The 27,964-nt window shown below is 43.6% G+C and overlaps 1 protein-coding gene across 2 annotated transcripts; it reads left to right on the top strand.

The window, feature by feature from the left end:
• Window positions 1-203: 203 nt before the first annotated feature.
• SYDE2 (synapse defective Rho GTPase homolog 2) lies at window positions 204-27,964 on the top strand. 2 transcript variants are annotated; one of them, XM_085585786.1, is made up of 7 exons: window positions 204-261; window positions 3,901-4,614; window positions 13,211-14,307; window positions 17,325-17,451; window positions 22,078-22,259; window positions 23,106-23,337; window positions 25,499-27,964. In XM_085585786.1, the coding sequence occupies exons 1-7, from the start codon at window positions 219-221 to the stop codon at window positions 25,999-26,001; spliced, it is 2,898 nt and encodes a 965-aa protein (XP_085441912.1). In that variant the 5' UTR covers window positions 204-218; the 3' UTR covers window positions 26,002-27,964. The 2 variants fall into 2 exon arrangements, with proteins under 2 accessions (XP_085441912.1, XP_021382475.2); XM_021526800.3 differs by lacking the exon at window positions 204-261 and adding an exon at window positions 373-532.

Genomic DNA, 27,964 nt, shown 5'->3' with positions numbered 1-27,964 from the left:
ATGGGGAGCCCGTGCCAGCACTGCCGCGGGGGTACGGCACTGCCGGGCCCCTGCGCTGGGCTCCGGGGGTCGGCACTGCCGGGCCCCGCTGGGCTCAGGGGGTCGGCACTGCCGGGCCCCGCCTCGGCCGAGGGGCACGGGCCCGCAGCGGGCTCACGGCCCGCCCCTCAGCAGCCCGGGCCAGCCCCCGGCGCGGGGGGCGGGCCGGGCGGTGGCGCATGCGCGGCGCGGGCGCCCTCTCACCCCGCTCAGCTATGCCAAGTATGTGCGCGGCGGAGCCGGGGCCGGGCGCGCGCGGCGGCGGCGCCATGGGTCGGTCGGGGCCGGGGCTGCCGGCGGGGCCGCCGCGGCGCTCGGGGGCCGCGCGCTCCCGCGGGCCGGGGGGCAGCGCCCGCTGAGCGCGGCGCGGAGGCAGCGCCAGGCATGGCCGACCCGCTCCGCAGGACGCTCTCCAAGCTGCGGGGCAGAAGGTCCCAGCGAGGCGCGGCGGCGGGCGCCGGGCACCGCCACGGCGGGGTCTGCGCCCCGCAGGGTAAGTGCTCGCTGGCTCGGCCGCGAGGCTCCGGTGCCCGCCCGCGGCCGCTCCTCCACCTGCCCGCCGGCGCCGGGCGGGGGCTCCCGCGGCAGCGGGATGCTCGGTGCCCGCTGCCCGGAGCGCCGGGCCGGGGCGAGCTCGGGGCTCGGCTCCTCGGCGGCCGCAGCGTGCCGTGGGTGCCCGCGCTGCCGCTGGGAGCGGGAGCTCCTCGGGACAGCGAGAGCTGCTGCGGTCAGCCCCGCTCTCCCTGCGCCTCCTGCTCCTCGCCTTGTCTCCCGCAACATCTGTTTGTCACTCCTCGGCCGCTGTTTGCCAGCTGGGCTTGGTTGGTTGGTTCGCTTTTTAAAGGTGCACTCGAAATGTTACAGATCAATTTTCAGTTTTGTCGTTGTTCCATTTGAATATATAGTGGTTATATCGTATACTTTTGTTAGGAAACTTAGTGAAAGGGAACGTGTTTAAATATCAGCCAGAAGAACTGAGTTGTTTGATCCATATATGGAGAGGCTGGATAAAGCTGTTCCCTGCTTTCATGCAATCTGCAAAGCAAGGCATGGTATCGTGGTGAAGTATTTTCTGTGCCCACGGAGTTGGCAGGAGGTCAGTTTTGCAGTTGAGTTGAAACATTGAAGCTTTGATTTCTCAGCATACGCGTGTTGTTACTATTATGGCTTAACTTGAAATAGTGATTTATTTAATTTTCTGTCGATGGAGTGAAAGGCGCAGGAAATACTTTTTTTTTTTTTTCTTGAACATCATATTGAAGCCTTTTGAAAAGGAACTGTTGTCATGTTTGGTATTTGTGTGGAGACATGGTCTTAACTATATTAAATATATATGTGAAAATGCTAATAGTAGGTATCATTCTTCTGAACGAAGCATTGCTCTAGAACAAAAAGTATGTTCCTGACCTGTATGTCTCTTAGAGTGTTGTATTTATTTAAAATTGACTCACTCCTGTAACAGCTAACAACATTGGAAACTAGCTCTGTGATATTGAACCGCTGGTTGTGCAGATACTTGCATGTGAACCAGTTTGTTACTAAAATAAACACATGCATAAGGGCTTTCAGGATCAGGGCCAAGTTTGAATAAAGGGGAAGCAGTGCTTGCAAATATTGCTAGCAATTGCAGAAACTGCAGTTGGGAGATGCATGTGGAAGTGTATAATTTGGATGAGTTTCAGAGAGCATTTCCAATCGATGACCTCTGGCAGCATGTGGCTGATGGGACTTGGGATCATCCTGAGTCCTGTGGAAGGTGGCGTGTCCCTTTGAACAGCCTTGGTGGAGGAGGCTGGGGGCTTGTGCTTGTTGATGGTTCTGCACTAAGCTTTTGCAGATGGTTTGTTATGGAGATACCTGGGTGGATGTTGAAAATGAAGTTTTCTGCTGCTAGGACTGAAGGGGCAGCCTGAGGCTCACACCAGATGTGTCTCTGGGTGTATGCTTAGCGCACTGCACTGCTTAGGAGCCATTGTTTTGGGAATTGCAGGCTGTCCTAACCAGTGCGGAAGGACCTGTGTTTCTACAGCAAAGCAGGAAGTAGCAGATATTTTTGTTTGTGGAAGCACAGCTCTCAGATGCTCCCATCTATTTATGTCACCAGAGCAGGGACCATCCTTGGAATGAAGCAAGGACTTTGGGATAGTTGTCACTGGCAGGAGGATGCCTACTGAGAAGTCCCTGACCCAAATAGGCTTCTTGGAAACATAGGTACAGCCCATTGCAGATTAGTTTCCTTTTGGTTAGTTCTCACTTAAAATTGTAGTGTGACAGTGTGTAAGGAGAAACCATGACAACAGCATGCTTCCATTTCCAGGCTGTGGGGGGGGGGAAGGAATATGATTGCTGCCAAATCACTGAAATTTTGACAAGAGATCTGCATTCACATTTTCCTCAGATTCTGTTACCTGACTTAGGCCCCAGTGTAGCAAAGCACTTCAGTGGAGGTGTGCAAAAGCTTCCAAAGGAGCATGATTAATTTTGTTAATTCTTTGAAACAAGTTAATTTTTCAAATCACAAACAGTGATAATACTGCAGTTTAGCTGAACAAGCAAACTATGCTTTTGAAAAATCACCAAATGATGCATCTTTCATCAAATAAAATGGTGGTGTTTCAGATCTTATCAAGGATCTCTTCTGTCATTAAAGTACAAACCTAAAAAGAGGGTCAAAGGGAAGGTGTTCATATAAGTCTTTTTTATGTCTCCCTTTCTACAGCAAACTTGGCTGGATTTACAGAGCTGCTCCTGAGTCCTCCGAGAGGTGTCCATATTTTAACATCCATTATTGGTGTGAAAATAATTCTTTGCTTAGGATAATGTAAAAGCAGTAACGAATAGCTACTTCCATCTGGAATTTCCAGTTGCAGATGGCTTTGTGTGACAAGAGGTTGTTTTATGTGACCCCAGTTAGCCCCGTTCAGCCTCAATGGCTGAGCGAGCCCAGTGTGGGTTGTCCTTGCTGTGCAGAGCAGCATGAGGGTTGCCTGACCTGCTCTCTGATTTTAATTTGGATGTATGTGCAGCTTTTCTTCCAGTCCTGGTGCAGGGGTCACAGCTCCCCGATGTGCTGCAGCCAGGGGGGTATGGTACTACTGCTGAGTGGAGCTTGGCTGTGCTCTGACAGGGGGCTCAAGTGTGAGTGGCACTTTCCATGGATAATGTAATGTTTGTCTGTTGCTTCAATGAAACTCAAGTTTTGGGAGCAGTCAGTGGAATTTATTTACTTCTTGCATGAAATTTTTGTTGTTTAAAAACTTCTCTACATTTCTTCTTTCTCCTTCCTTTCTTTCATGATGGTGTGCTTTGTTTTATTCCCCTCAAATCAGGGGATGCTTCTGTCTTAATTGCAGGATAAAGCTGGTTAGGACAGTCCTTTCTGGAGGTTCTTGTGCAAGACGTATTGTCACCTTTATTTATATAGAAATCTAGAAGTGAATATATGTGGGGGTTTTATAGCCATTGAAGCAGTACACTGGAACTGTTTCTTCATTGGCATAACTAAACTGGAGAAGTACTGTGTAGTAACTTCAAACCAATTGCACCTGAACTTGGCAGAAGAAAGCAACCGTTTCTATGGAAGTATGCATGACCTTTCAGCAGTTATCTCATTGCCATTTAGCTAAATTACGTGGCGTTAAAAATACCGCCGAACAAGCCTGGCTTTTTATTAGCTATGTGCACATTCTGATTTGACAGGTTGAAATCTAATTTTGTGCTCATATCACCTTATCTTTTGTCCTTTTGGATGAGGTCTGATGCAAGTGTTATACGACAGCAAATGTGTTCATCTGTCAAAAGCAAAATGATATTCTAAACATTTGTCTTTCCCTCTCTTTTTGCCTTCCTTTCTGGGAACAGATTTCATAGAAAATGTTTACATAGCTTCGAGAAGCAGGAAGGAGCCCGAATGCCCCCAGGCCAGCGAGGTGCCTGAGCACAGGCCGCAGGTGAACAGCATCACCGTTTCCAAGAAACGCAGCTGGCTGCAGCAGAGCACCCACCGGCGGCCCCCTCCTCCTCTGGAAGAAGAAGATGCCTGTAAGGAAGTGCACGGGGCCGTTATCCCGGTACCCAGGTCTCCCGTCCCGCTGCCCGAGCCCGCGGTGCCCTGGGCTCCCTCCGCGTCGGCCGCGGGGCGGGAGCGCCCGGCGCGGAGCTGCGCCCTGCCGAGCCCGGCCGCGCTGCGGAGCGCGGCCTCGGACTGCGGCGAGGACGGCGACGCGGATGATGAAGGAGAAATATGGTACAACCCCATCCCTGAAGACGATGAGCCCGACTTGCCCGGGGTCCACCCTTCTGCTGTGAATAGCCTTGTTGCTGCGGGCTCCCCGTCGGTTTGGTACAAAGCCCAGCCTGGGGGTGACTCTGGGATGGCCACGGGTCCCCACGAGGGTCCCGCACGCTCCGTGGAGAGCGCGGGGAGCAGCTGGACGGCACAGCCCGCCGAGGGCAGCCAGGCGGAAGCCGCGCAGCCCGGGGAACACGCGCAGCTGCCCCTGCAGAAGTTTGCCTGCAAGGCTCCCGGTGTGCCTACAGCAGAGGACAATCCTGCCTTCAAGTGTCCTTCCACAGGTAAGAGTGTTCAGGAACATAAGTGTTTGGACCTCTCTTGTGTTTTAGAGGAATAATAAACCTTTGTTATATCTCTTTTCTCTTTTTCCACCTCTTACATTATCAAGTAAACTTTTGGTGGAAGTGCATGTCAAGTGTATTGAAAATGACTCAGGTTGTGAGACTGATGCCTGCTAAGTGCAGAGGTGCACAGTTTTTTCTCAGTCAGTTTGTTCATGGCATGTCCAGGTGTGGTTAGCCTGTGTTCTCGTTGGCCCCCACCTCACTGAAAACAAAGGTTTTACAAAATGAACTTGCTGAAGCCTGGTAATGTGAGGACACACTGGGTTTCCTTTGTCAGCTGGTGTCTAGCCCTGGCCTTGGATTGCTGCCTCAAAGCTACTTAATGTCTGCAGAAGTTTCTTTAACTTGCTGTCTGGGACTTTTTAAGAAAGACTTTTTGGTAGACCATATAAATGCTATTCATCACGTCGCTTTCTGTAATTACTGTCTTTTTGACTGTCTCAGGCTAATCTAATAGACTGGAGAAGAGTGGTTTTCACTTTCAGAAGCCAGCCTCTTTGTTCCTTGTTATCTTTGGCTGAGTGTTTGATAGTCTCGTTTCCATAATTCCATTAGAGTGTGAATTCAGTATCATATTAAGGATTTTTCCCAGTCTGTTAAAAAACCCCAAACAAATATAAAACCACACCAAACAAAAGTAAGTAGAAAAAAACTCTCCCAACCCTTTCCAAAAAGGTATTACTTTTAATTACTTAGGTGCCTTATATTATCTCGACCTTAACTCTAGTGTCCTGTTCAAAGTTAGAAACAGCATAAAGTTCAGGAGAGAGGGATTCCAGGTTCCTTTCTTTGGAGAAAGGTTACACTTCACACTGATACATATAAGAGCTTGTGTTTCTGCCTGGTCCATCAGAAAGGACCTGAAGCCCTGGTGTGGGAGCCCAGGTGTGCATTGCCTTCTGGAGTGGCTTCTTTTTGGGTTGTCCTCATCCAGCCTCACCATCCTGGCAGTCTCTGGCCCCATATCCCTGAGTGCCTGGATTCCTGGTGTAGAGATACTACTTCTGGGAACAGGGTTTGTTTCCAAAGGCACCAGAGCAACTGCTGTAAACAGCAGAAGAAAAAAACTCTTGGTCTTCTGGGGCCTCGCGTTTTGTTCTTTTCATGGAAATGCTGCAGATACAAGCATATTTGTAGTTGCAAAGTGTGTTAAAGTTTTTGGATATTCATTACAAATAGCTCATTTTATAGCTGTCTTCAATACTTAGAACAGTTTTATTTTCTTGCAAGACAGATGAGATAATATGTTCTTTCGTAGATTTTTGTCGTTGTGGGGGCTCTACATGCTTTGTAGAGGTCACTAAGTGTGGTTATTTAGGAAGGCCATGTGTGTCCTGCAAACTGCTTGACCTCCATTTAGTTAGTAAATCTCTCTATATGTGGGTGACTGTTTCTTTTTTTAAAGAAGCTAGTTCCTTTCTGTAAGAAGAAAAATGTCAAACTTGTTTTCATACTGAAGATGCATTTATTTCTGAAAGCAGAGTTGTCCATTTCAAGAGTTTCCTGAAACTGGGAGAGAAGTTACGAATTTCACCTGATTGTTTGTTATGCATTTAGTTAATTAATGTACTTCAAATGCAGCTCTCCTTCTACATGTGTAGGGTGGTGATCACATTGAATAGATTAATTGATGATGAAGTGGATCCCTGCTGCTTAGTAATTGGCTTTATTATGGAGAAGTGGCTTAGTTCTTTTTAATCCAGTTAAAGTATCTACAGTTATTTTCAGTCAAATTTAAAATGACAGCTCATCCATATAAAATTACTACCTGAAAGGCACCCTGGCCAATTTCATTTTATTTGTGTTAGGACCTTGTTTGAATTATACAGCTGGTATGAAATGGACGTCTCTGTTTGTAGAGAGCTGGGTACATTAAGCAGTAACTCCTGTCAAATAAGAAATTAAAGCTTTGGGGAAAGTCTGCTTACCTTTCTTATTGATGTCATACATGACATGTCAATATTGGCTAGCATTGGAGCCTAAATGTTAGATTTTGGGAAGCACAGACAGAAAAAAGTGGGGCAGTACAAAAACCAACAAAATATATATATTTGTTTATTTTGTCATTTGCTGTTTTCTTCTTTGGACAATGGAAACAATTTTACCTTTAAAATTTTAGGCATTTTTGCCTTACTTGTATTTCCAACTTTGTAGAGAGAAAATAGTAACGCCTTTTTTTTTCTTTTTGCTTACTTTTTTGAGTCTTTATTAGACAGGAGATTTTTTAAATGAAAAGAATAAATGATAGAATTCTCTTATTGTGGGTCTTTCAAAACAGAGCACCAAATAAATATTTCCTGTAACTGTTACCAGTACAATGTATCATAGTTGTAGAGGTGCTAATTTGTTCCATAGTCTTAATTTACCCTGCTACCTCCTGGTATTAATCTGGTTACTTTCTACAGTAAATGCCATTTATGTTAGTAGGATTTGTCAGGTAATTCCTTAGTGGATAATTCTGTCCTTGTTGGCTTTAAAAAAGGAACTGATTAGAAATAAGGCACCCTTATAGCAGAGCTTGGGAAAAAAATACTTGTATTTTCTTTATAACACGTATTCAAAAGGTAGGAGTAAGAAGGTAACTTCGTTCCAAGTTAATAATGTAGAAGCAGCCCAGCTTAATCTCTTAGGTCTGTGGGAGAAGAATTTACATGGAAAGAACCCTGGAGGCTGTTTTTAATTATGTGTCTCCTTGCACAGACAAAATGGTTATGATTGAAAAATATAATTTTTTTTTGTTATAAATGCAATATGAGAAATTATTTTCGCTGTAAAATGTTGAAGTAAATTTACTTTATAACTCTTCAGGACTGAGCTCTTAACCATGTGTTTTATAGATGTGTGTATCACCTGCAAATTGTTGAACAAAAGCATCCCTTTGTAATGTTGGCTCCTGAGACAGATTTACACCATGGAGCTCTGAATAGTGCCTTCTGAAGAATTTGCAATATTTTTGCTTTTGGGGAGGATAACTGTTGGTACTAGTGCCTACCTAATGAGTGGAATCATCTCGTGTATCTGTATCTGAGAGACATCCTGGTAGGACCGGTGCATTGAAGGTTGCCAGGGTCTGGATTGTGCTTTTGCTACTAAAAATGTACTTGAGTTAGCTGTCTGGGTGGAAAATCCTGGTAAGCATCACTGTAAACAATTTCTTTCCAATGTTATGGCAAGTGAAGATGGATCCCATATTCCCACTTAACCCTGATATGTGCCAACTGGAATTTGGCTTAATTCCTATTAAAACTACAGGGCTCTTTCTCCACTTAGGCTGTGACCATTATCCTGGTTTCCGAAGTACATTTTGGGGCCAATGTATGCAAATATTTTGCATGCTTACATGCAGAATTTCTTGTTGCAGGCAAGCATACTGGGCAGCAAATGCTTTCTACACCTTTCCTTCGACATGTTACAAGTATTATTTTTGAATTTTTTTTCCCAGATGAAACATGCTTTGTGGTTTACCTGTTTTTCAAGTGTAAGGAGCTTTGGTTTCACAGACAGAAGTGCATTGATGTGAAATACTTGCACAATGTGTGAGATACCAGAATGGTTTAGGATTTGGCAGAAAGGTCCTTCTGCTCCTTCTTTTTCCTGCAGAGGTGAAGCCAATTTTTAGGTGGGTTTTTGGGGAGTTTGTGCACATGCTTTTGGAGATAAAGGGCTTATTCATGCATTTGTCTTGGATTCATGGGGTGAGAATACCATGAAGACCTGCTGGTGAGAGAAACAGCAGAATGTAACACTGTGGAGTGGGAGCAGTTCTGTCAAAATAGTTATTGCCTTTTTCCATTTCTGATTTGTCCTGAGTAACTGTTTATATCCTCTGATGGGGAAAGTAGGGGCAGAGTTGCTTTTCATGCTGTGGAAGACACAGTGAGGAGAGGAAATGTTTGTGAGAGCAGCCTGAGCAGACCGTGCTCGGCATCGCCGTGGTGCTCCACGAGTGCCTTGGTGCAGCTCCAGCATCTGAACAGAGCTGCCTGTGGTTCATGTGCAGGGCCATTATTGTTTAAAACATCTTCAGCAAACTCATGCTGGTTTGGAGATACTGAACTCTTTAAATCTGCCAGTAAAGTGCTGTTACACGTGCTTGCTCCTCTCTGCAATGAGCTAGCCCATGGTGGATGCTCCAAGGATCACCACCAGGATGAGAAGCAGGCACTGGTCAGCTCCTTCACTTCTCGTGCCTGAACCTTGTGGGGGGTGTGCTGTAACTACCCCCCATTTCAATTAGTGCATTTTAGCAATTTTCTGTGTATTTTAGTGTATTTTCTGTCTTTTGCTCCTGTGAAAGTGATCCCTAGGTTGATGAGTTCATCACAATTTTATTAGTATCAGTGTGTATAGTAATCACAGGAAACAAACTATCTTTACAAAATTCTGAGATTTTTTTTTACCATTTTAATAATTTATCCATTCCTTCACTCTGAAGCAGAATGCGAGACAGGGACTGCATTGGTCAAAGTAGTAATTTATATAGAGGTAAAAAAGAATTTTCTTTACATGTTAAATGCAGAGATTCTTCCATTCAGTTAGATAAGTAATTAAGATTTTACATAGAAATAATTGCTTTTAAAGTGCTTTCTAGTTTTTAAATTTTCTTTTGCCCAGTTGCTGATGTAGCTAGAGGTGTTGCTTACCTTACGTCTTAATTGAAGTTGCTTCAATTTGATATATCCTGAGTTGTTCTCTCAATTACATTTACAGTTCTGCTCTGAGGTTTTATATCAGAGCAGGTCTAGAACTGTGCCTGCACCTGAGAAACTTAGCAGCATCAGTAGAGCTGATGTGCAGTTTGTCAGTTGAGGATCTAGATCAGTATCTCTTGTGGATTCTATCACAGAAAAACAGTAACCTTCTTTCACCTATTGTTTGCTACAAGAACAATTTTGAGATATTTGGGCTCTTCTATTTTGATTTGCTACTTTTTCACTTTTAATACATTAACTCAGTATTTCCAATAGGTGTGAGAGTTGCTGTTTGATACTTAGTAGCTTGCAACTATATAGTGACCAATAGGTTTCTGACCAACTTATTCACCTCAACTTGTTGCCCAAAAATAAATTGCAGTTTTTCTGAGCAACTTTAAAATAACTCAGAAACCCTGTCTTAAGCAATGGGGGATGTGACATATATAACAGGGTAGTCAAATGTGCCTATAAAACAGCATGTGTTGCTGGCAGTGGGTGTGACAGTGATAAATGTGCCCCAGCACATATAAACAGCATTAAACAGGGTCAGACAAGCATGTTTACTCTGCTAAATCACTGCATATGTCTGGCAGGGGCTGTGTTGCAAGTGCTTGAGTCTGAGCCCTCTCTTCCCTTGGAGCAGTGTTGTGTAGGGCTCAGTCTGCTCCACTCAGGGGACACTAGTGACTCCTGTGGACACCTGGATGGATGGGCTGGCAGAGGGGCCTGGTTTGTGAAGCACTGTGGGCTCTTCATGTTTCTGTGGCCATGGAAAGGCTTTATGTTTTCACACAGACACACTGCTGAGCAAAGTAAAGGTGGCTTTATACTCAAACTGAACCCACAGCTGATGTTACACACAGTTACTTGGGGTGTCAATTCATTTTGACTTGGATTGCACTGTCCTCCAAAAGCTTTTATTTTTTTTTTTCTGTATTCATACTGCTGCAGTGTCAGAAGGCAGAAGGTAAATGTATTAAAGCCAGTATAATAGAATAGCCGAGGCTGGAGAGAGCATCAGATAATCGTCTGACTCACCCTTCAGTGGAACAAGGAGCATAAATGAGACCACCTACCCCCACCACCCACACCAGTGCAGTTGCAGCTTGGAAACCTGCAGTGGTGAAGACTCTACCATGTCCCTGGTTGTTTCCATGGATTGAGTGTTCTCACTGTGAAAGAGAAATGTTACATACACATACAAATGGTCAGCTGCCTATATAAAACTGACCATCCCCATGCTGTCCTGGTGCAACAGGTGCCTCTTATGTTTTGTTTTCTTTCACCCTTCTGTAAGGATATTTTTAATGTCTAACTGCTGTTTGCAGCACAATCTTGTAACGTGGCTGAGAAGAGAGGTGCGAGTCAGTTTTGCTGTCGCCCTTGTGAGAAAGCTGTGTCAGATGGGTAGGCTGGGAAGTGAAGTGTTACTGGACTGTGCTACAACTCCTCCTGCAGCTTGTTCAGAGTTGTCATGTACACTCTTTTAAAATTGCGTGCATACCTCAGCACATTGCTGGCTTTAGTGGAACAACATGTGGCTCAGTGCTGATGGGAATACCATCCTGCATAATACTCGACTGTTAAGTTTCCTCCAGCTGCATATTTCACTTTAACTGTTTGGTGCTGAACACAGCAGAAGTTGGGCACATAAAAGCCATAGTGTTAGATTGACTTTTTGGTTTTAATGAGTTTGGGGGGAAGTTTAATTTGCTGGCCTGCTTTTCCAAGCCTGTGCCAGAGAGTTTTGACAGAAAGGGGAGATTAATGTTAGAGGCTGCAGTGTGGCAGTGATTGCTATGGAGCACTCCATGCCAGCCCACCAGTGGGACCGTGCGGTGATTTGCAGTACAAGGGAAGGCTTTGTCTGCCTTTATCAAACACCACATTTCTAACTAGCTGCTTGCCAGAAAAGCACAGCAGGCGTGCTAGAAATAGCCCTTCCCCTGCAAGGGAACTACTTCCATGAGATGCAGAATTAAATTAATTTTCTTCTATTTCTCTGCAAAACAGATTCTATGCATTATTCTTTGTAACTGAAACTTGCTTTTATAAAGATAGTCTTTTAAGCAACTGTCTTCAAAAGCTACTTAATCCAAACTTCTATTGAGACTAGAACTAGCCTTTGTAGGGTTTTTCTTGGAAGGGGGCAAGGGAACCAAAACCACAGCAGATGACTTTGGTCAAGGACCAGATTGCCTGATTTAGATGTTAAGGCTTGGTGAAGTATAAAAAGTACATTACAGTTCAATTGTGAAAATTAATTTGAATGCACAAAGCACTTGTGAGAATCATTTGCTGTGGACTTGAAGTGATTAGTTTAGAATTAAAGTAGTAAGTCTTTAGCAAATACGAAGTAGAAACCCCTTTAAAGTATGGTGTACTGAGCATCTTGTGAAAACAACACTTCTTTTTTTTTTTTTTTTAATATGCTGTGAACAGTCTCCTTTTCCATGGCTAGCAAAGGGGAATGATGTATGGATAAAGATGTTTGAGTCTCTGTGAGCTGCCTGGGATAATTGCTTCACAAAGGGCTGGTGTGTTTAGGGGCTCTAGAGTCCCAGCCTGCACAGGCAAGGCCACCCAGTCCTCTTGGGAGCATCTAACATTTGAAAATGGTGATGGGGTTGGCTGTTGCTAGCAAGAGGCACTCTTTGTTTCTTAAGGGGAGGAAAAGTGACTCTAAGTGAAAGTAATAATGTAATTTTATTAATATCTACCTATCATTATGGCCTCAGCTTCCCTCCTGCATGGTTTCTTAACTCAGATAAATGGATCGATTTTCTTACAGTTGTTACTGCCTCATGCTAGTAAAAGTGAGAATGACTTGAGTAAAACCTGGTATTTGCATTTACTTGAGTATTAGAGCATGAGGTGAGCCACAGGTTCCTGTCTGTGTGCAGTACTGGCTTATGTCTAATTGTGTTCCTTAATTAGCTGTTCTTTACTGCTGAATTAAGGAAGTGTTGTTGGTTTGGTTTTTTTTTTTTTTGCTCTTTTTTAGCATCAGTGCTTGCTGGTTTGTTTTTGTTTTTTTTGTTTTTTTTTTCTTCTTTTTGGTACTTTGAAAGGGGGGTGATTTCCTGTGAGGATGTCACTTGGGAACTGTCTAACTTTAAACTCTCTTGTGGGATGGTTATGCCAGGAAACATGGAAGGTTACTGGGAGGCAGTGAAATGAGGCAGTGCAGGATGCAGCTTTTGGAAGGAATAAATCTTACATCATGCTGTAGAAAGGAGAAGCTAAGAGAAATGAAAGAAAAGGTGTGAGACTGCCTGCATCTACACAGGAGAGATTTAGGGCTCTTTGAGGTGATAGAGGAACACAGTGAGCCATATTCTTTATACTAGAGACAAGTGTCTTTCCTTTAGACATAAGAGAAGTGGCAATGCTGATGTGTTGGCTGTGTAGCTAACTGCTCTGTAGACAAGGGTGCCTTTGCCATATTTCCAGGATTTTTTCAGTGAGTCTGGTTTCCTTGCACTTGTGCCCCAGGAATGCAGCCATGTGTGCTTGTATGGGGGGTGCAGCACAAATGGGTCGAGCTGAATGCAGCAAGTGCAATTGCTCATTTGTTTATATGTAGTTTCTGGCCCTTTCATCTCCATAAAGCAGAACAAATCTGGCTTTTGACAGTGAATTGCCAAGTTTGGCTGAACAAGTCAGCAGATCATGGCTTTCTGAACACTTGTGAGCATCTGACTGAATGAGTGATGGTTGTCTGAATGAATTGTACTTATCAGATTATGACAAATCATAAATGTTTTCCCCTAGTTCTATTTTTTCATTGCCTAGAATTACAGTTTGAAAATTGTTATTCCTTCTCTTTTCTTCTAAAGGGTTTGGAGCTGCTCTTGCACGCAAGCCTGATATACCCTCCACAGAGGTTTCTCCTCCAAGTCCCAGTCCCCTGAAAAAAAGTGGATCAATCAACTGGCCTTTCCCTGATAGAATTAAATCTCCCAGGACTGTGAGGAAGCTTTCCATGAAAATGAAAAAGCTGCCAGAGCTGAGCAGGAAGCTGAGTGTGAAGGGAAGTTCAAGCCATAGTAGTTCAGATAATCCTCCTTCCCTGGTGAAAAGTAGCTGCCGGGATACAAGCCATACAGTAACTTTGCCTTCTGGAAACTCAACCACAGCTGCCAGCAGGAATGTGATAAGCCGTTATCATCTTGACAGCAGTGTGTCCTCACAACACACCTACAAAAAGAAGAGCTTAAGGAGCTCCAAATCCTTCAACAAAGGTGGTTACCTCAGTGATGGTGACTCTCCTGAGCTCATAACAAAATCAGGTAAACACAGACATGAAACCAAGTGTGGGAAAGGAAAGGAGAGCCTTCCAAGTAACAGTGGTAAACCCGAAATAGATATTGATGCCTTCAGACACTACAGCTTTTCTGATCAACCCAAGTGCTCTCAGTACATCTCTGGACTCATGAGCATTCACTTTTATGGTGCTGAAGACTTAAAGCCACCACGAATAGACTCAAAAGATGTCTTTTGTGCAATACAGGTTGACTCGGTAAACAAAGCAAGGACTGCCCTGCTCACATGTAGGACAACATTTCTTGACATGGATCACACATTCAACATAGAAATTGAAAATGCTCAGCACTTAAAGCTGGTGGTGTTCAGCTGGGAACCCACCCCACGGAAAAACAGAGTGTGTTGTCACGGAACTGTGGCTCTTCCCACTCTCTTTCGGGTCACCAAAACACATCAACTGGCTGTCAAACTGGAGCCCAGGGGGCTTATTTATGTCAAGTTGTCGCTCATGGAGCAGTGGGAGAACTCTCTTGATGGCCTTGACACAGACCGTGAGCCTGTGATGTTTGGGGTAGATGCTCGGAAAGTTGTAGAGAAGGAAAATACAGGCTTGATGGTGCCACTTTTGTTGCAGAAATGCATTCTGGAGATTGAAAAGAGAGGCTGTCAGGTACTGTGTATATTTTAATCTCTTTTGTCAATATTTCTGTGTTGAGATACCTGTTGTTGCAGTGTAAATAGTGAGTAGAAGTGGGGGAAATTAAAAATGTCATTTCAAGTCAATTTTTTTTTCCTTTGCTGCTTGTGTGTGGTGAACACTGGCTAGTGTAATGTGGGGAGAATAACAGGGCTGTATGGAATCGTTGCTTCAGCTTGGCCTTTGTAGAGGGGAAGTACACTTGCTCACAGGAGATGTTCCCAGCAGAGTTTTAGGAGTGGAGATAGTGAAACAACCCTGCAGCTCCCAGTGTGTAGAGTCACCCTCAAAGCAGAGATCAGTTGAGAACTTGAGAATGTTTGACCCCTGACATGGGTCAGTCTGTAGGGACACACATCTAAATGTGAAAATGGTATGGTTCACTGCTTGCTCAAACCCAAAGCTACACTCTGTGCAGTGACACAGTGAGCCCATCTTTTAGTGCAGTCTGAAGCCAGTGTGCCTGAGACCCATCTCTATCATCACCTTGTACACAGCATTAGGATGAGTCCCTGAGGGGCTGATTAGTTCTTTCCCCATACTACTGCTCCTTGTCTTTCTTCAGGCTGTTCTCAAAAGTCAGAGTGCTGCAAAACAGAAGTGCCCAGTGTCTTTTTTTTCATCCCATTATTGGTTGATGTAATCTAATGAACAAAAATATGTATGAGAAATGAGGTGTGGAAACAAATGACTGGTTATGGGTGCTGGACAAGAGGTCTGTTAAGAAGGACTATGCACAGTCCTAAGTTTAGATGTTCCCCTTGGCAATTAATTTGAAACTGGTGGAGGACTCTTTCCTGCTGTTCCACAGCATAGATCAGCCCTCCTTGTCTTCTGCACCTGTTCTCACTCAGGTGAAATTGAGAAGTAGTCACACCTACCAGTGTTACTATTTTAAATTGCTGACAGGTTGGATATGCTTGCAGGTGTGATGAGATTAGCTCTGCTGTATATAACCCAGGTCATGAACTACAGAGGGAAATGGAACTTCTTTGTGGCTCTTTTGCTGGAAGTCACGGCTGGTATTAACTGTGTGCTTTTTCTTGTGGATACTTCTCCTAACATCCAAATCACTGAAAAAGAGAAGTTTTATTCTTTCTAGTATATGTATCCTATGGTTTCAGCACTTTATTATGGGCTTATTAGAACCTAGTCATGCAAATGATATTGGGTAATCAAGCAACATCGGTAATGAAGCAATTGGCTTATCTGAATTGAGTTATCTGAATATGCCTGATGCTTTTGAGCATGAAATCTATTTTTGTATTTGCACAGAGAGAACCAAAACTGCAAAATATACTGTTAACTTCTTCTTCTAACCAACCACGTGCTTATCTGATGTTTTTGACTTTCCTAGAGACTGCAAATACTGTCATGGTGCATAATCTCCACCTGAATTTCACATGTGACATTGGGAAACCTTAAAAGATTAAAAGATGTTATCTTAAGCATATACTAGATCATATTCAGTCTTGAGAAGGAGGAGTAGAAATTCCATTGGGTAACTTTCCATTTGTTTAAACAGGAATTAATATGCAACCAAAAAAAATGCTTTTGCTTGCATACCTTCATTCTCATGGTCTTAAGACAGTACAGGTGGAGTTCTTTTGTTTTGGATAATTTTTTGTCTTGAGTCCATGGTAGTTTTGAATTAGTATTTTACTGCTCAGTACACCTGCTGATAAATGCTAATTTAAAAAATCAATATTTCTAAGAATTAGTTTTGTAAAATCATAGTAGTTCTTTGCATAAATGGCACTGATGAAAATGAAAAATAATGATAAAATGGAAAATTTCAATGTATGAAAGCACATGATTTAGCTGGCAATTTAGTTCAAGAATAGTGTGGGTTTCATTCCTATCACCTTAAGCATGCTAAATAATAGCTGTTTTGCAGAAAACTTTCAATATAATTTGAAACACATGGCAGTCAGTATCTTGTCAACATTAGAACAACATTTTATAGGTATAATAGTGGAATAGTCATAATTTTGTTGAAACTCTGGTTTAGGGTATAAAAATAAATTTTTATTTTTTTACTATATAGTGTAATACTGTAGGAAAAATACTTCCACTTATTTTGGGTTTGTGTTGGTTTATTAATTGATTTGTAACTTTCCTCATTTTTAGTATGGAGTCAGTTATATGACTTTTTCTTCTGCTAATGATTAATGACCGTATTTGTACTGCAATTTTGCTTATATAAAGCTCTAAACACTTCTCACTACTTTCTGCTGAAGTTTAAATTCTATTTTGTATAATTAAACAATTATGCCAGAAAAAATAATAATGATCTGAGTAAGTAGGATAAGAAGTAAATACTTGTTTAACCTGAATTTCTTTACTGATTCTGCATAAAAGCAAAACATTAAGCAGTTCCAGTTTAGAACTTGTGTTATGTCAATAAAACACTGCTCAGCACGTTGACTGTTGAGAAAACAGAGCCATCCTTCTCTGCCTGCTCCCAGCCCCCATGTCCCAGGAGGTGTCTGGTCCTGTGTGGGGTGATGGTTTGCACTGTTAGGTTGTTTTGAGCTACATTCCCAAACAGCTGCTGCTCCAGGGCTCTCTGGATGGCACAGCACACGCTGCAGTGCCAGCTGCTGCTCCAGGGCTCTCTGGATGGCACAGCACACGCTGCAGTGCCAGCTGCTGCTCCAGGGCTCTCTGGATGGCACAGCACACACTGCAGTGCCAGCTGCTGCTCCAGGGCTCTCTGGATGGCACAGCACACGCTGCAGTGCCAGCTGCTGCTGTCAGCCTCTCTGGATGGCACAGCACACGCTGCAGTGCCAGCTGCTGCTCCAGGGCTCTCTGGATGGCACAGCACACGCTGCAGTGCCAGCTGCTGCTGTCAGCCTCTCTGGATGGCACAGCACACACTGCAGTGCCAGCTGCTGCTGTCAGCCTCTCTGGATGGCACAGCACATGCTGCAGTCACTGGTCCCTGGGCAGGCAGTGCTGATGTGGGCTGTTGTTTGTGCTTGCAGGTGGTGGGGCTGTACCGGCTCTGTGGCTCGGCAGCGGTGAAGAAAGAGCTTCGAGAGGCCTTTGAGAGGGACAGCAAGGCTGTTACTCTCTGTGAGAGCCAGTACCCAGATATTAATGTCATAACAGGTAACACATTTACTTGCTCCTCTTCCAACAGTGTTGTGCCACATTCCTCGTGTACCTTTAAAAGGGGGACGTTGTGCTTCAAACTCTTTTCTGTTGTCGTTTTAACGAGCTTTTCACTTCTGCTGAAAGCTGTCTGGGAATGAATGCAGTTACTGTGGGGATGTGTAAGTATGGATGGAGCAGCAGTGATTTTTAGGGAGGGGAGGACATGGAAGCTTTCAGTAACTGCTCCACCAGGTACAGAGGGAAGTGGGAGTCTGAAAGGAGCTGGGGTCTTGGAGCTAAACCTCTGCCATTGGTTTGTATTGGAGCGGATCTGGAAAAGCTTGGTTGTGATCAGGCACCTCTGCTGTGCTGGTGGATCCTCACCATATAACCCAGGGCTACCTTGGATCAGCTGTTCTCCCCTTTATGTTGGAGATTGCAGGAGTTATGGAAACAGATTTCTCATTGTATTGTGCAGGCTAGTTAGAGCTGCAGGAAAGTGTCTTCATTTGATTCCTACTTTTAAAAAAACCTTTTTAAGCTTTCTCCTGCTCCCTGGAGTGGCCCTTCACTTGGTGTCACTCAGCAAGCTCCAGGCACAGGTAAGAAGGTCCTGAGAAGCCTGTCTGCATCAGCTCCTTACATGGCTCTCTTCACAGGACTTGCACTGCAGAGCTGAAATAAGTTGTTGAAGTTTTTGTGGTTTGCTAAAAACTGGAACAGTTTTATAACTATTGATATTTGATGTAAGCTAAAGTTGATCTAATTTCAGGCATCACTGAGTAAGCCAGTTGCTCTGAGATATTGGTCAGAAGCATTTACTGCCTGTATATCAAGAAAGGAAAATCTAACAGTAGTTGGAGTATAAATTTTCTGTGCCAAAACCCTTTCTGTAATATCCAATGTCCAGCTGTATAGAAGAGTTATACCCTGTTTGGAGGTTTATTTCATTTCAGTGTACTGGGAATTAATTTTATTCATTACATTTTATAATGATACAGCCTGTTACCAGAAGATACTACCCGATGACATTTACTGAGTTACATAAACCTCTTGGTTCAGAGCATGCAGCCAGTCAGTTTGCCTTATTTGCCTTGGCTGATTTTGCTGTGGGGTTCAATGTTGTTCATAAGTACCAGCATTCTCAGCATCAGAAACTTGGATTTATAGAATCATAGAATTGTTTAGGTTGAAAAGACCGTTAAGTTCATCAAGTCCAGCCATTAGCCCACTAGTGTTTCACTCTTCTGTTTGTGAGTTTGTGCTGTGGTAGCAAAATTGTAAAATTGAAGTACACTTTTCCATATACATTCCTGCAAGCCTTGCTGCTGGTGGTGGTCTTTTGGTGACCATGCAGGTGTGCCTTGGTGGTGGTACTCCTGGAGGATTCTATTTTGCATCCAGAGTTTGAATTGCAAGAGTGCAAAGACTACAGCTTTGTTCTCTGCCTTACAGAAATTTTACTGGGTGTCCTTTAGTTTGCATTTTATTGCAAGAGTTTACTTACATGCTGATTTGCTTACAAGGGAAAACGAGTTTTAAGGAATTACAATGAAAAGCAGCTTCTTTTCCCTGGCAGCCCTGCAGCTGTGCTGTGCAAGTGCCTGCAGTGCCAGTGTCAGCGTTGTGCTGCAGGGACTGACTGTGGGGGCTCTGTGGGCTGGGGAGCAGGCAGGGAAGGGCTGCTGGCATCCACAGACCAAATGCAGCCACTCCAGTTACTGGAAGCTGCCTGCTGTGGATTGACAGGGGAAACTACAGTTTTTGTGGACAGCTGAGTTAGCCACTGTGCCTAGTGCTAGGGATAAAAGAGCCCACAAAATTTACTGCATGTGCTTAGGGAGCTGGGTTGAGAGGGAATGTTTCCCCTCATTACTTAATGCTGAGGCTGATGCACATGATTCATACTTCTATCAGCCAAAACATGTGTTCCACAGAATATGAATCCTCAGCATAAATCCTGGCTGATTTGGAGAGAAGTGCTGCCTTATGTCATTTTTGAAATTTGAGTAGCGCTCCTTTCAAAAAAGATGAATAATACTTTTTTGACAGCCCTCCAAAGACTAAAGAATGAACATTTAAGGATTAAATCTTGACTGAGAAATACTCTTGGGATTGGCACAGGCTGACACACAATGAAGTGGGCTCATGGATCAAACTGAGGCGTGCAGGCAGTTCATGGAGCTGACCTGTAGCCGTGTTGTTGTGTTGTGTCTGTTGGCATCCACGTGAATTCATATCTCTGCATAGAGCTTGCAATACTCTTAACAGTTCAGTGGGTCAGAAAAATGAGGAATTAATGAAGTGGATGGCAATTTCTGCTCTCTGTCTAAATTTGTTGTGTGTGGCTGTGTCAAGAGGAATGTGCTAGTGGGCTGGCAGCAGCAGGAAGCGTAGATCCATGGAAAAAAAATAAGAGCAGCCTCTTAGAAGGCTAATTTGGCTGAGTGAATAGCAAGAGGATTTAGAAAGGTCAAGGGGCATTCATGGCTCCCAAACCATCCTGCTATTCGGAGCTAAGCAGGAGAAAGTCCTTTGGCAGGTGGTAGTCCTATGATTGTGGATGCTATTGCAGGAATTCCTGCTAAATAATTAATAATAGACAGTTGTGAGTGTTCAGTTCAGCTACTTTGATTAGAACATATAATTTCCTACTGTAAGCTAGTTTTGATTTCAGCCTCTGCCTCCAAAAAAAGTGCAACTGAAACAGAGATCTTGATAGAAGTCAGCATCTCTTGCTAATGTTTTGCTTATGAAAAAAGGAAAATATCCCAGACCATGTTGTACAGCACCAGCATCTGCCACATTTGTTTTATAAATATTTTTACCAGCTAATCCATATAGGGAACATGAGCCTCTAAATTCAGGGAAGAAAAAATATTTGGTGGGAAGGGAGGAATATGAGTCAGTTACTAAACAAAAACTAGCCACTTTAGTGGCAAAGTACCAAAAGTGTATATTCTTTTTAAAGCAAACAGAAATCCCACCAAAACAGCAGGGGAAATATTTTTTCATGAAAAAGTGGTTGTTCTCCTATTTTGTGATCCTGAAGGGATGTTCCCCTTTTAAGCTCAGGGTGAGCTCCTGGAGGCTGTGTGGTGTCTGCAGAGATGGTTCTGCCTGGCTGCCCCGTGCCCGTGCTGCAGCTGGAGGTGGTTTGGCAGCTCAGGATCAGGGCACTGCTGCTTCAGTAGTGCTGCTCCTGCAGCACAGCTTCAGCAGCTGCACTGCTGCAAGGGCAGGATTCTTTTCTAAATGAAAATATTTATACAGGTAGAGGGCAACTCTTACATGCATTCTGCATGTGAAGGGCAAAATGTTACTTCTGTTCCCTGCACTTTTTTAGAAACTCCCTTGTAACAAAGCCCCCGCTGTACAGTTCATTTTACAGCTCTGTTAAACAGACTTGAGTTGATGAAAACTGTTGAACTGTTGCTTTGTTAAATGGCACAGTGTGATGGTAATTGCTGTGATGTGAGATTTGACAAGGTTGTGAGGCAGGCCTGCTAAAAAAATCTGCCTTTCAAACTTCACCTCTTTGGAGGACAGGCTGCTTTGTTAACTGCAGTACCTGCTTTTGAACAGTTTTTTTTAGTCCAGCATTTCTTCCTGACAAAGTATGTACATGCAGTTGCAATCTAGTTAAAATTAGGAGATATTTGTGGCACAGAAATCGAAATTTTTAAATGAAAACTGCTGGGAAGTAGGCTTGTTTCCTTCAATTGTTTGTTGGTTGGCAAATTGTGGTTTTGTTAGCATCCTGGATGCTATCCAGGATACTCCTGGATACCATCCTGCTATGTTCTTTCCAGAGACTGTTGTTGGTATTTTTTTTTTTTTAATTATTATTCTTCCAGTCACTGAAATCCCTCTCAAAACGAAGTATCAGCCAGGTTTCAAAGCCAGCTTACAAGAGTGCAAACCTCAATTCCTCTTTGGAAAGAATAGGTGTTCATGAAATGTTTGCCTGGCTGTTGCAGCCCCTGGAAACAGCCTCTGCCCCAGCACATCCCCAGCTGCAGAAATACTTTAGTATTTCTCTGCAGCAGGGAGGGCTTGGTGCCTGGGCTCTTCAGGCAGTGCCTCCTGTGGGTGTGATCACATCTGTCACAGCTGGAGAGCCTGGGGCTGCAGGGGGCTGGTGGCTCTCTCATGAGGACATGTTTGCTTTGTGCTTGCCTGGGTGGGAAGACACCATGTGCTTTGCTGTACGTGCCCCTGGCACTGGGGTGTTTGCTCATAATTTTATAGCTGAAAAAAAACACGACAGAAAAACTAACTGATAGGCTTATATAAAGAGGGAGGGATCATCAAGCTGGACTTTGGTGTTTGTAGGAGCTCCTTTCCTTGGATGGAAGGTGGACTGCTGTGAGTCCTTTCCTTGCCTCCCCTCACCCTGAACGAGGGAAGCTTGGAGAGATGTTCACCTGGTGCCAGTGTCCTCACTGCTGCATGTGCAACAGCCCTGTTCTCCAGCTCCTCTTTGCTTGTTGTCCTCCCATCCCTCACTCCCGAGTGCCAGGTTTGGCACTGACTCAGAGGATTTTCTTGTGGAATTGATGTTGATGTGCTTTAATGCTCCCAAAAATTGCTGCAAAGTGACTCTGCAGCTTGCTAAAGGCAGCTGTTGTGTCTCACTAGGTGTTCTAAAGGATTATCTGCGAGAGCTGCCCTCTCCCCTGATAACCAAGCAGCTCTATGAAGCAGTGTTGGATGCAATGGTGAAAAATCCCTTGAAAATGACAGCAAACGGTTGTGAGAATGACCCAAGTGACTCTGAGCACACAGCAGCCCTTCTGGATTGCCTACCAGATGTTGAGAAGGTGAGTAGTGGTAGCACGTTCAAGTAAATCACAAGCTTCAAAAACTAAAAGAACATTTTCACACTGCATTTAAAATGTCTCAGAACTATTTATCAGATTAAGTGGTTCACTTGGATTTGTGATGCTCCAGATATTTGAAAATAATTCCATGCTGTGATGAGGGTCTGCATTGCTACATTTGCCCTAGTTTTCATTTTGTATTGTTTCTTTAAAACTGAATGAAAGGCTGTGATCTCTACTTTTACAAGATCAAATAAATGATAATTCCTGTGTGTTGTCTTGCTCCACTTCTGCGGAGCTCTCTGATCTGTGTGTTGTAATTACCTGGGCAAATCCATTCCTCTTTCTTAAGTATGTGCAATAAAGCCTTTGCTTCCCGTGCTGTGCAGTGTAAGAGAGCTGTGCACTGTTACCTGCCAAATTCTTGTGTAGCACCACAAACCACAGCCCCTTCTGGGGGGAGGGAGGGGCCTGCCTGGTATCTGGAATTACCTGGAAGCTCATTCAGATGCTGACATCATATCAAGGGTTTCTTTATTTTCTAATGTACCTGGATCATCTGTACTGCTTCTGCAGCCTCTCCTCCCTTCCTGATGTACTGTGAGAAAACTCATCTGTGTGAAACTGAGTTCAGATAAGAATCAGAGTTTTACCAGAAAGTTTGTCTTAATTGGTCTGCTCTGTTATAGTCAAATGCAGCTTTTCTAATTCAGCATTTGGATGTTCTGTTGATGGATGTTGGTAGTAAAACCAGAGCTATCAGCCTTGATCTTTTCCCTCTAAAGCTGTGACCAGCACCACTGTTGTCTAGTGTCTGGTTTCCTGAGCAGTATTTTGTTTCTTTAGGCTACTCTGAAGATGCTGTTGGATCACCTGAAACTGGTGGCTTCTTACCATGAAATAAATAAGATGACGTGCCAGAATTTAGCTGTGTGTTTTGGCCCTGTGTTGCTGAGCCAGAGGCAGGAGACCACCAACCATAACAACAGAGTCTTCACAGATTCAGAAGAGCTTGCTAGTGCCCTGGACTTTAAAAAGCACATAGAGGTTCTTCACTACTTACTTCAGTTGTGGCCAGGTACTTTCATCTGATCAAGGAAAAAAAGTCAAACCAATGCTGTGTGTTTGCACTGTGTGACTCTGTATGTTAATTCATGGGATGATTGAGCAGCATCAGAATTCTTAAAATGTGCAGTACTATGGCATCACCTATTAATCTAAAGAAATTATCAGAGTTTGTATTTGGGCACTTCACTAAATGGGAAGTTTGTTGGTTTAATTGCTTTCTTACCAGATAGTAGATTTTGAGTATAATGAAAGAAATACTGAATACTTTATGTGAGTAAACACACTAGAAGACACAAAACCAGTGACAATAAATTTCCACATCTGAATTAGAGAAGTTGGGGATTTTCTTTTCCCTGCAATCCAGTTTTGACCTGATGGGATTAATTTATTTCCACCCTTGTAGTTTGGCAGAGTTGAAGGCATCCTTGGAGTAAGAGGTCTGCAACTTCTACTTGTTTTTGCAGAGCTTTGCATAAAGAAAAATGTTGCTGCTCCATGATGGGTTTGAGGTGACTGAAGATGCTGCTGCTTGTTTGTCAGCTGCAGGTGGGCAGCTCCAAAGCTGCTGATAACCAAAAATGAAAAGAAGGTTTCAGTCAGATGAGTGAGTCTGTGCAGGAGAAATGGGGCATGTAGGTGGAGGAAGAGTGGAGACCAAGAGCTGTTTGGGCAGGAAATACTGTGCAGAAACCAATCTTGAAACCCTGGGGATGGGTTATGGCATGGCTGCTGTGGACTGCAAAACCAAGTGGATGCAGCTCTGCCTATCAGAGTGTGTATTACTCTAAGAGGGTAGGAGCAGGGTAAGTAGTAGAGTTTTCCTTCACTTAGAAGAAAAAGCTGAGTCCTATCCCTTGGCATGCAAGAACTATGTAGGATTAAAAGGGAGTCATTTGTGTTTTACCTCCCTTGTGTTAAAAGGGGAGTAAAACACAAATGTAGAGACTTGAGTGGTGAACACCAGACAGTGTCAACAGCACACATGGACTGAATGGAAGGATCACACTCTGGTCCCTTATATTTAATCTTCTGTAGTTGGAGACAGCTTGATAACCAACATGTTGTGCAATACTTTGATTTCCGTATATTTCCAAGTGAAAACAAATAGATCTTGTTTGGTTAGACTGTGTAACACTGGCAAGTTATTGTTAACCCATGGCCCTTCATCTTAATGGAGCACAGTCTAAACAGAAGGAGTTTTGTTATAGTAAAGGGGGGAGAAAGCAGTGAGAGTTATTGCATGTTACTGTGCAAGACATGAAGTAAAATCCCCTGGAGAGACCTGTACTGTGGATCCAGAAGGAGAAGGATTGGGCACATTTCAGGACTGAATCTTTGTGCTTGCTTGTGGGGAGTCTAACAAGGAAGGGGCTCACGTGTGCCCTGGTGAACTGCATGGGTTTGTGTGCACTGCCTTTTCAGTGGTGAATGGGAATAGGAGGTCTCTGTTGCTCATTACAAGAAGCAGTGGTGTGTATAAAACCAGAAGTTTTGCAGCTCAGATAGGCACAGGTCAGGAACAGAGCTGTGCTGTTTGCCTTAGGCAGCGGGGCACAGCGAGGAGCCTGTCAGTGACTCGTGCTGTGCAGTGGTGAGCTCGGGTACCACTGCCAGCCAACCCGTGTGAGTGTGTGGCTGCTTGTGGCTGCACAGAAAAGTTACTGCAAGGGAGCTTCTTCAATAGCACAGAACGTTAGGGCAGAGGAGGAGCACGAGAGCTCAGCTGGCTGTGTTCACAGCTTCTCCAAGTGTTTCTCAGTAGTGATATTTTTGTTGTGTTTTAACCTCTTTTGCTGTGCCTGTGGTCTGTTACTCCTTAGCCTGAATGAAGTGTGTGAACTGAGCTGTTTGCTTTTCTTTGACCCAGAGCTGGATGGTGATTAATTCCTACAATGAATTTTATTGGTATTCTGGGAGTTTCTACTTTTAGTAAGGCTTCTCTGCTGCAATTTGAATCCAACATGAATCTTCAAAATTGATGTTTTGCAGTAGTTTTTACTAATTATTTTATAGCAAACAATGGCAAAAAGTGTGCAATGTGTTGGCTGTAAGATTGCATATATTCGTGCATGCTCTTAGTGGGACATCGAGGTGTGACAGAGGGCATCTGCCATGCCCTTTTTTGTTGCAGCATGGATTCAGTTCTGACTGGTTTAACTTCTCTCTTCTAGTTCATCACTCGCCTGCCAAAGAACCAGCACATCTGAATGCATTTCCTGAGCACTCATCCTCCCTGAATTACCTGAGGCCCAAGAGGCAGAGACCTCAGGTGCTGAATCTGAGCAGCACCGAGATGTCGGGGGTGCTCAGACCAAGGCCAGCAGGTCTAGACAGCCCCTCGAGCAACCGCTATGCAGGGGACTGGAGCAGCTGTGGGGAGAGCTACTTCTTGACCCCCAGAGAGGGCCTGGCCGAGGCAGACTACGATGACGTCCCCTCGGAGGACACGGAGAGCGGCGATGACAGCGGCAAAGCCGAGGAGTTGGACGCCCCCGCGAGACGCCCGCAGCCCGGCCCCGGCCAGCACCCCTTTGGGAGCTACCTGGCAGTGCAAGCTATGGACTCTGCAGTGGATCACAGAGCACACCTCAAGGACCTGCAGGAAAGTATTGATACTCTCATAGGAAACCTGGAAAGGGAACTCAATAAAAACAAACTAAATATGAGCTATTAAATCCTGTCCTGTGTGACATCTCCTTGTGCCTCTGTGTCCCTTGTTGGGCTTCCCTAGCTGTGTGAGGAGTGATGGTGCCCCTGAGCCCCTTGTGGTAAGGCCATGGCTCACCTTCTGTTAGCACATTTGAAGCCATTCCATAATGTTTCTGCCTTTCTGTTAGAAGGCATTGTCCTGATCTGTGTTGGAGACAAGCTTAGACTGTGATGTGGTTCCACGTATTTCTCCCTAAAACCCTATGCACTTAGGTGGCCTGGGCAGTGCCTGATAGAAGATAAAGCAACATCTCTGCTGTCAGTGGCAGCAGAATTCCTCATTCCTGAACTCCTGACTCCAGTATAGATGTTCCTCAGAAGAAGAATGCTGCTTGGCCTGAGTTTTGCAGCAGGGACTTCAGACAGACTTGTTTTACTATATATGCAATGGCTGCTATAAAAATTGCTTTATATAATATTTATACATAAAGTTTTAATTGTACAAATATTAACGTATTACTGTATTAACACTTTTCAGTAATTATTTAAACAAGCAAAAATAAATATTTTTCTAACCTTGTTTGTATATATCTATGTATAAATGTGCATGTGTCAATAGCCATCTTTGAAAAGGAAAGGTCTCAGAATTATGAAATGTTCCCATTTCCAGGAAGACATGTTCAGTGATGCCAGGACAAGGTTGCCCTTTGGGTAACACAGCATTTGATTTATGCACAGAAACATGGCCAGAGAGAAGGAAGGTGAATGATTAATGTAAATGACCTTGTGTATTGCAGGAACGGCGGTTTGCAGGTGTTGACTATTAACTCTCTCACACACACACACCACCCTTTCTCTGTTTGTTTGGTTTGGTTGTTTTTTTTTTCATTTGTTTCTTCCTACATGAGTTTTTTTCACATATAAAGAAGGTCTGGAAGGCATTTACTTTTCAGAAAACATTTTTTGTTTTTCCTTTATAACCTCTTGCTTTGTTCTTGACATTTTGGTACATTTTTTTCTTTCCAGAGTTTGATGTATTCTTTTTGTGGTACTCTTGGCTGCTGCTGGTAATTAGATGCATTTGAGCCCCCTCTAAAGGGTTGTGGCTCTGGAGATGCAAGATGCAAGTTCAGCACAAAGCCAGTTACTTTGCTTTTTTTTTTTTCTTTTTTTTTTTTTTTTATAATTACTCTCCCAAAAGTGGCAACCAGAGTTGTCACATGAGGTTGAATGGGTGGAGTGATATTACTCCTGGGGAGTTTGGGTGGGATTGCAGTTCACTGTGACCTTATTAGATTCAGCTATCACCATCTGCTCAGAGCCTCTTTTATCTCTAGTCATTTGTGGTGAGCCATTAAACATTTCATGTTAAGGAAACACAGTCTTGATTCAGGTAAAAATAGTCACCAAATTGTATACAGATGTTTTGGTAGTTCTTCTAACCAAGAAGACATACAGTCATTCCTTGTCCTCTACAGGTCACATACACACCCCCAAGGAAGGGGGGATTTAGGATGGGGCTGAGAAGGTTTTGGTGTTTTCAGAGGTCAGTTGCTGTCAGTTGCAGGGTAGAAATTAATTCTACATCTTTTTGGTACGATTTTTGACATCCCACCATGGCTTTCCATTCACCTTGTGGGTAAGTGCTTTTTTGCTAACCTGTACTTCCTTATACTGCTTAATTGAAGAGTTATTTATTTACAGTAGCAAAGAATTAAGAATTGCTATGGCAAACTTCACCCCTCTTTTCTAAGGAATTATTTTAGCATGATTCCAATGGATTATTCAATCTCACTAATTTATTTTTATAAGTGTTAAAAGATGCAAAACAATTATTGCAATATAATGATATGAATGAAAATGTAAATTTAACCTGAAGCATTTATCAATAAATCGATGTATTTTTTTAAACTTTTATACCTACAGAATGTGCATACTTTTTAAACTATAAATTTAAATTCTAAATAAAATTTGAATTAAGAACAAAA

This window comes from Lonchura striata, chromosome 8, assembly GCF_050655825.1.
Source record: "Lonchura striata isolate lonStrDom1 chromosome 8, ASM5065582v1, whole genome shotgun sequence".
In the NCBI taxonomy this organism is placed as follows: Eukaryota; Metazoa; Chordata; class Aves; order Passeriformes; family Estrildidae; genus Lonchura; species Lonchura striata.
Note: the sequence above shows the minus strand (reverse complement) of the source record. Positions and strands in the feature narration are given on the sequence as shown.

Bases quoted from the DNA above. Each gene is read 5' to 3' on its own strand.
- SYDE2 (XM_021526800.3), top strand. From the start codon at position 424: ATGGCCGACCCGCTCCGCAGGACGCTCTCCAAGCTGCGGGGCAGAAGG. The intron at 17,452-22,077 runs GTAACACATTTA...GTGTCTCACTAG, and splicing joins AGATATTAATGTCATAACAG to GTGTTCTAAAGGATTATCTG. The intron at 22,260-23,105 runs GTGAGTAGTGGT...TTGTTTCTTTAG, and splicing joins GCCTACCAGATGTTGAGAAG to GCTACTCTGAAGATGCTGTT.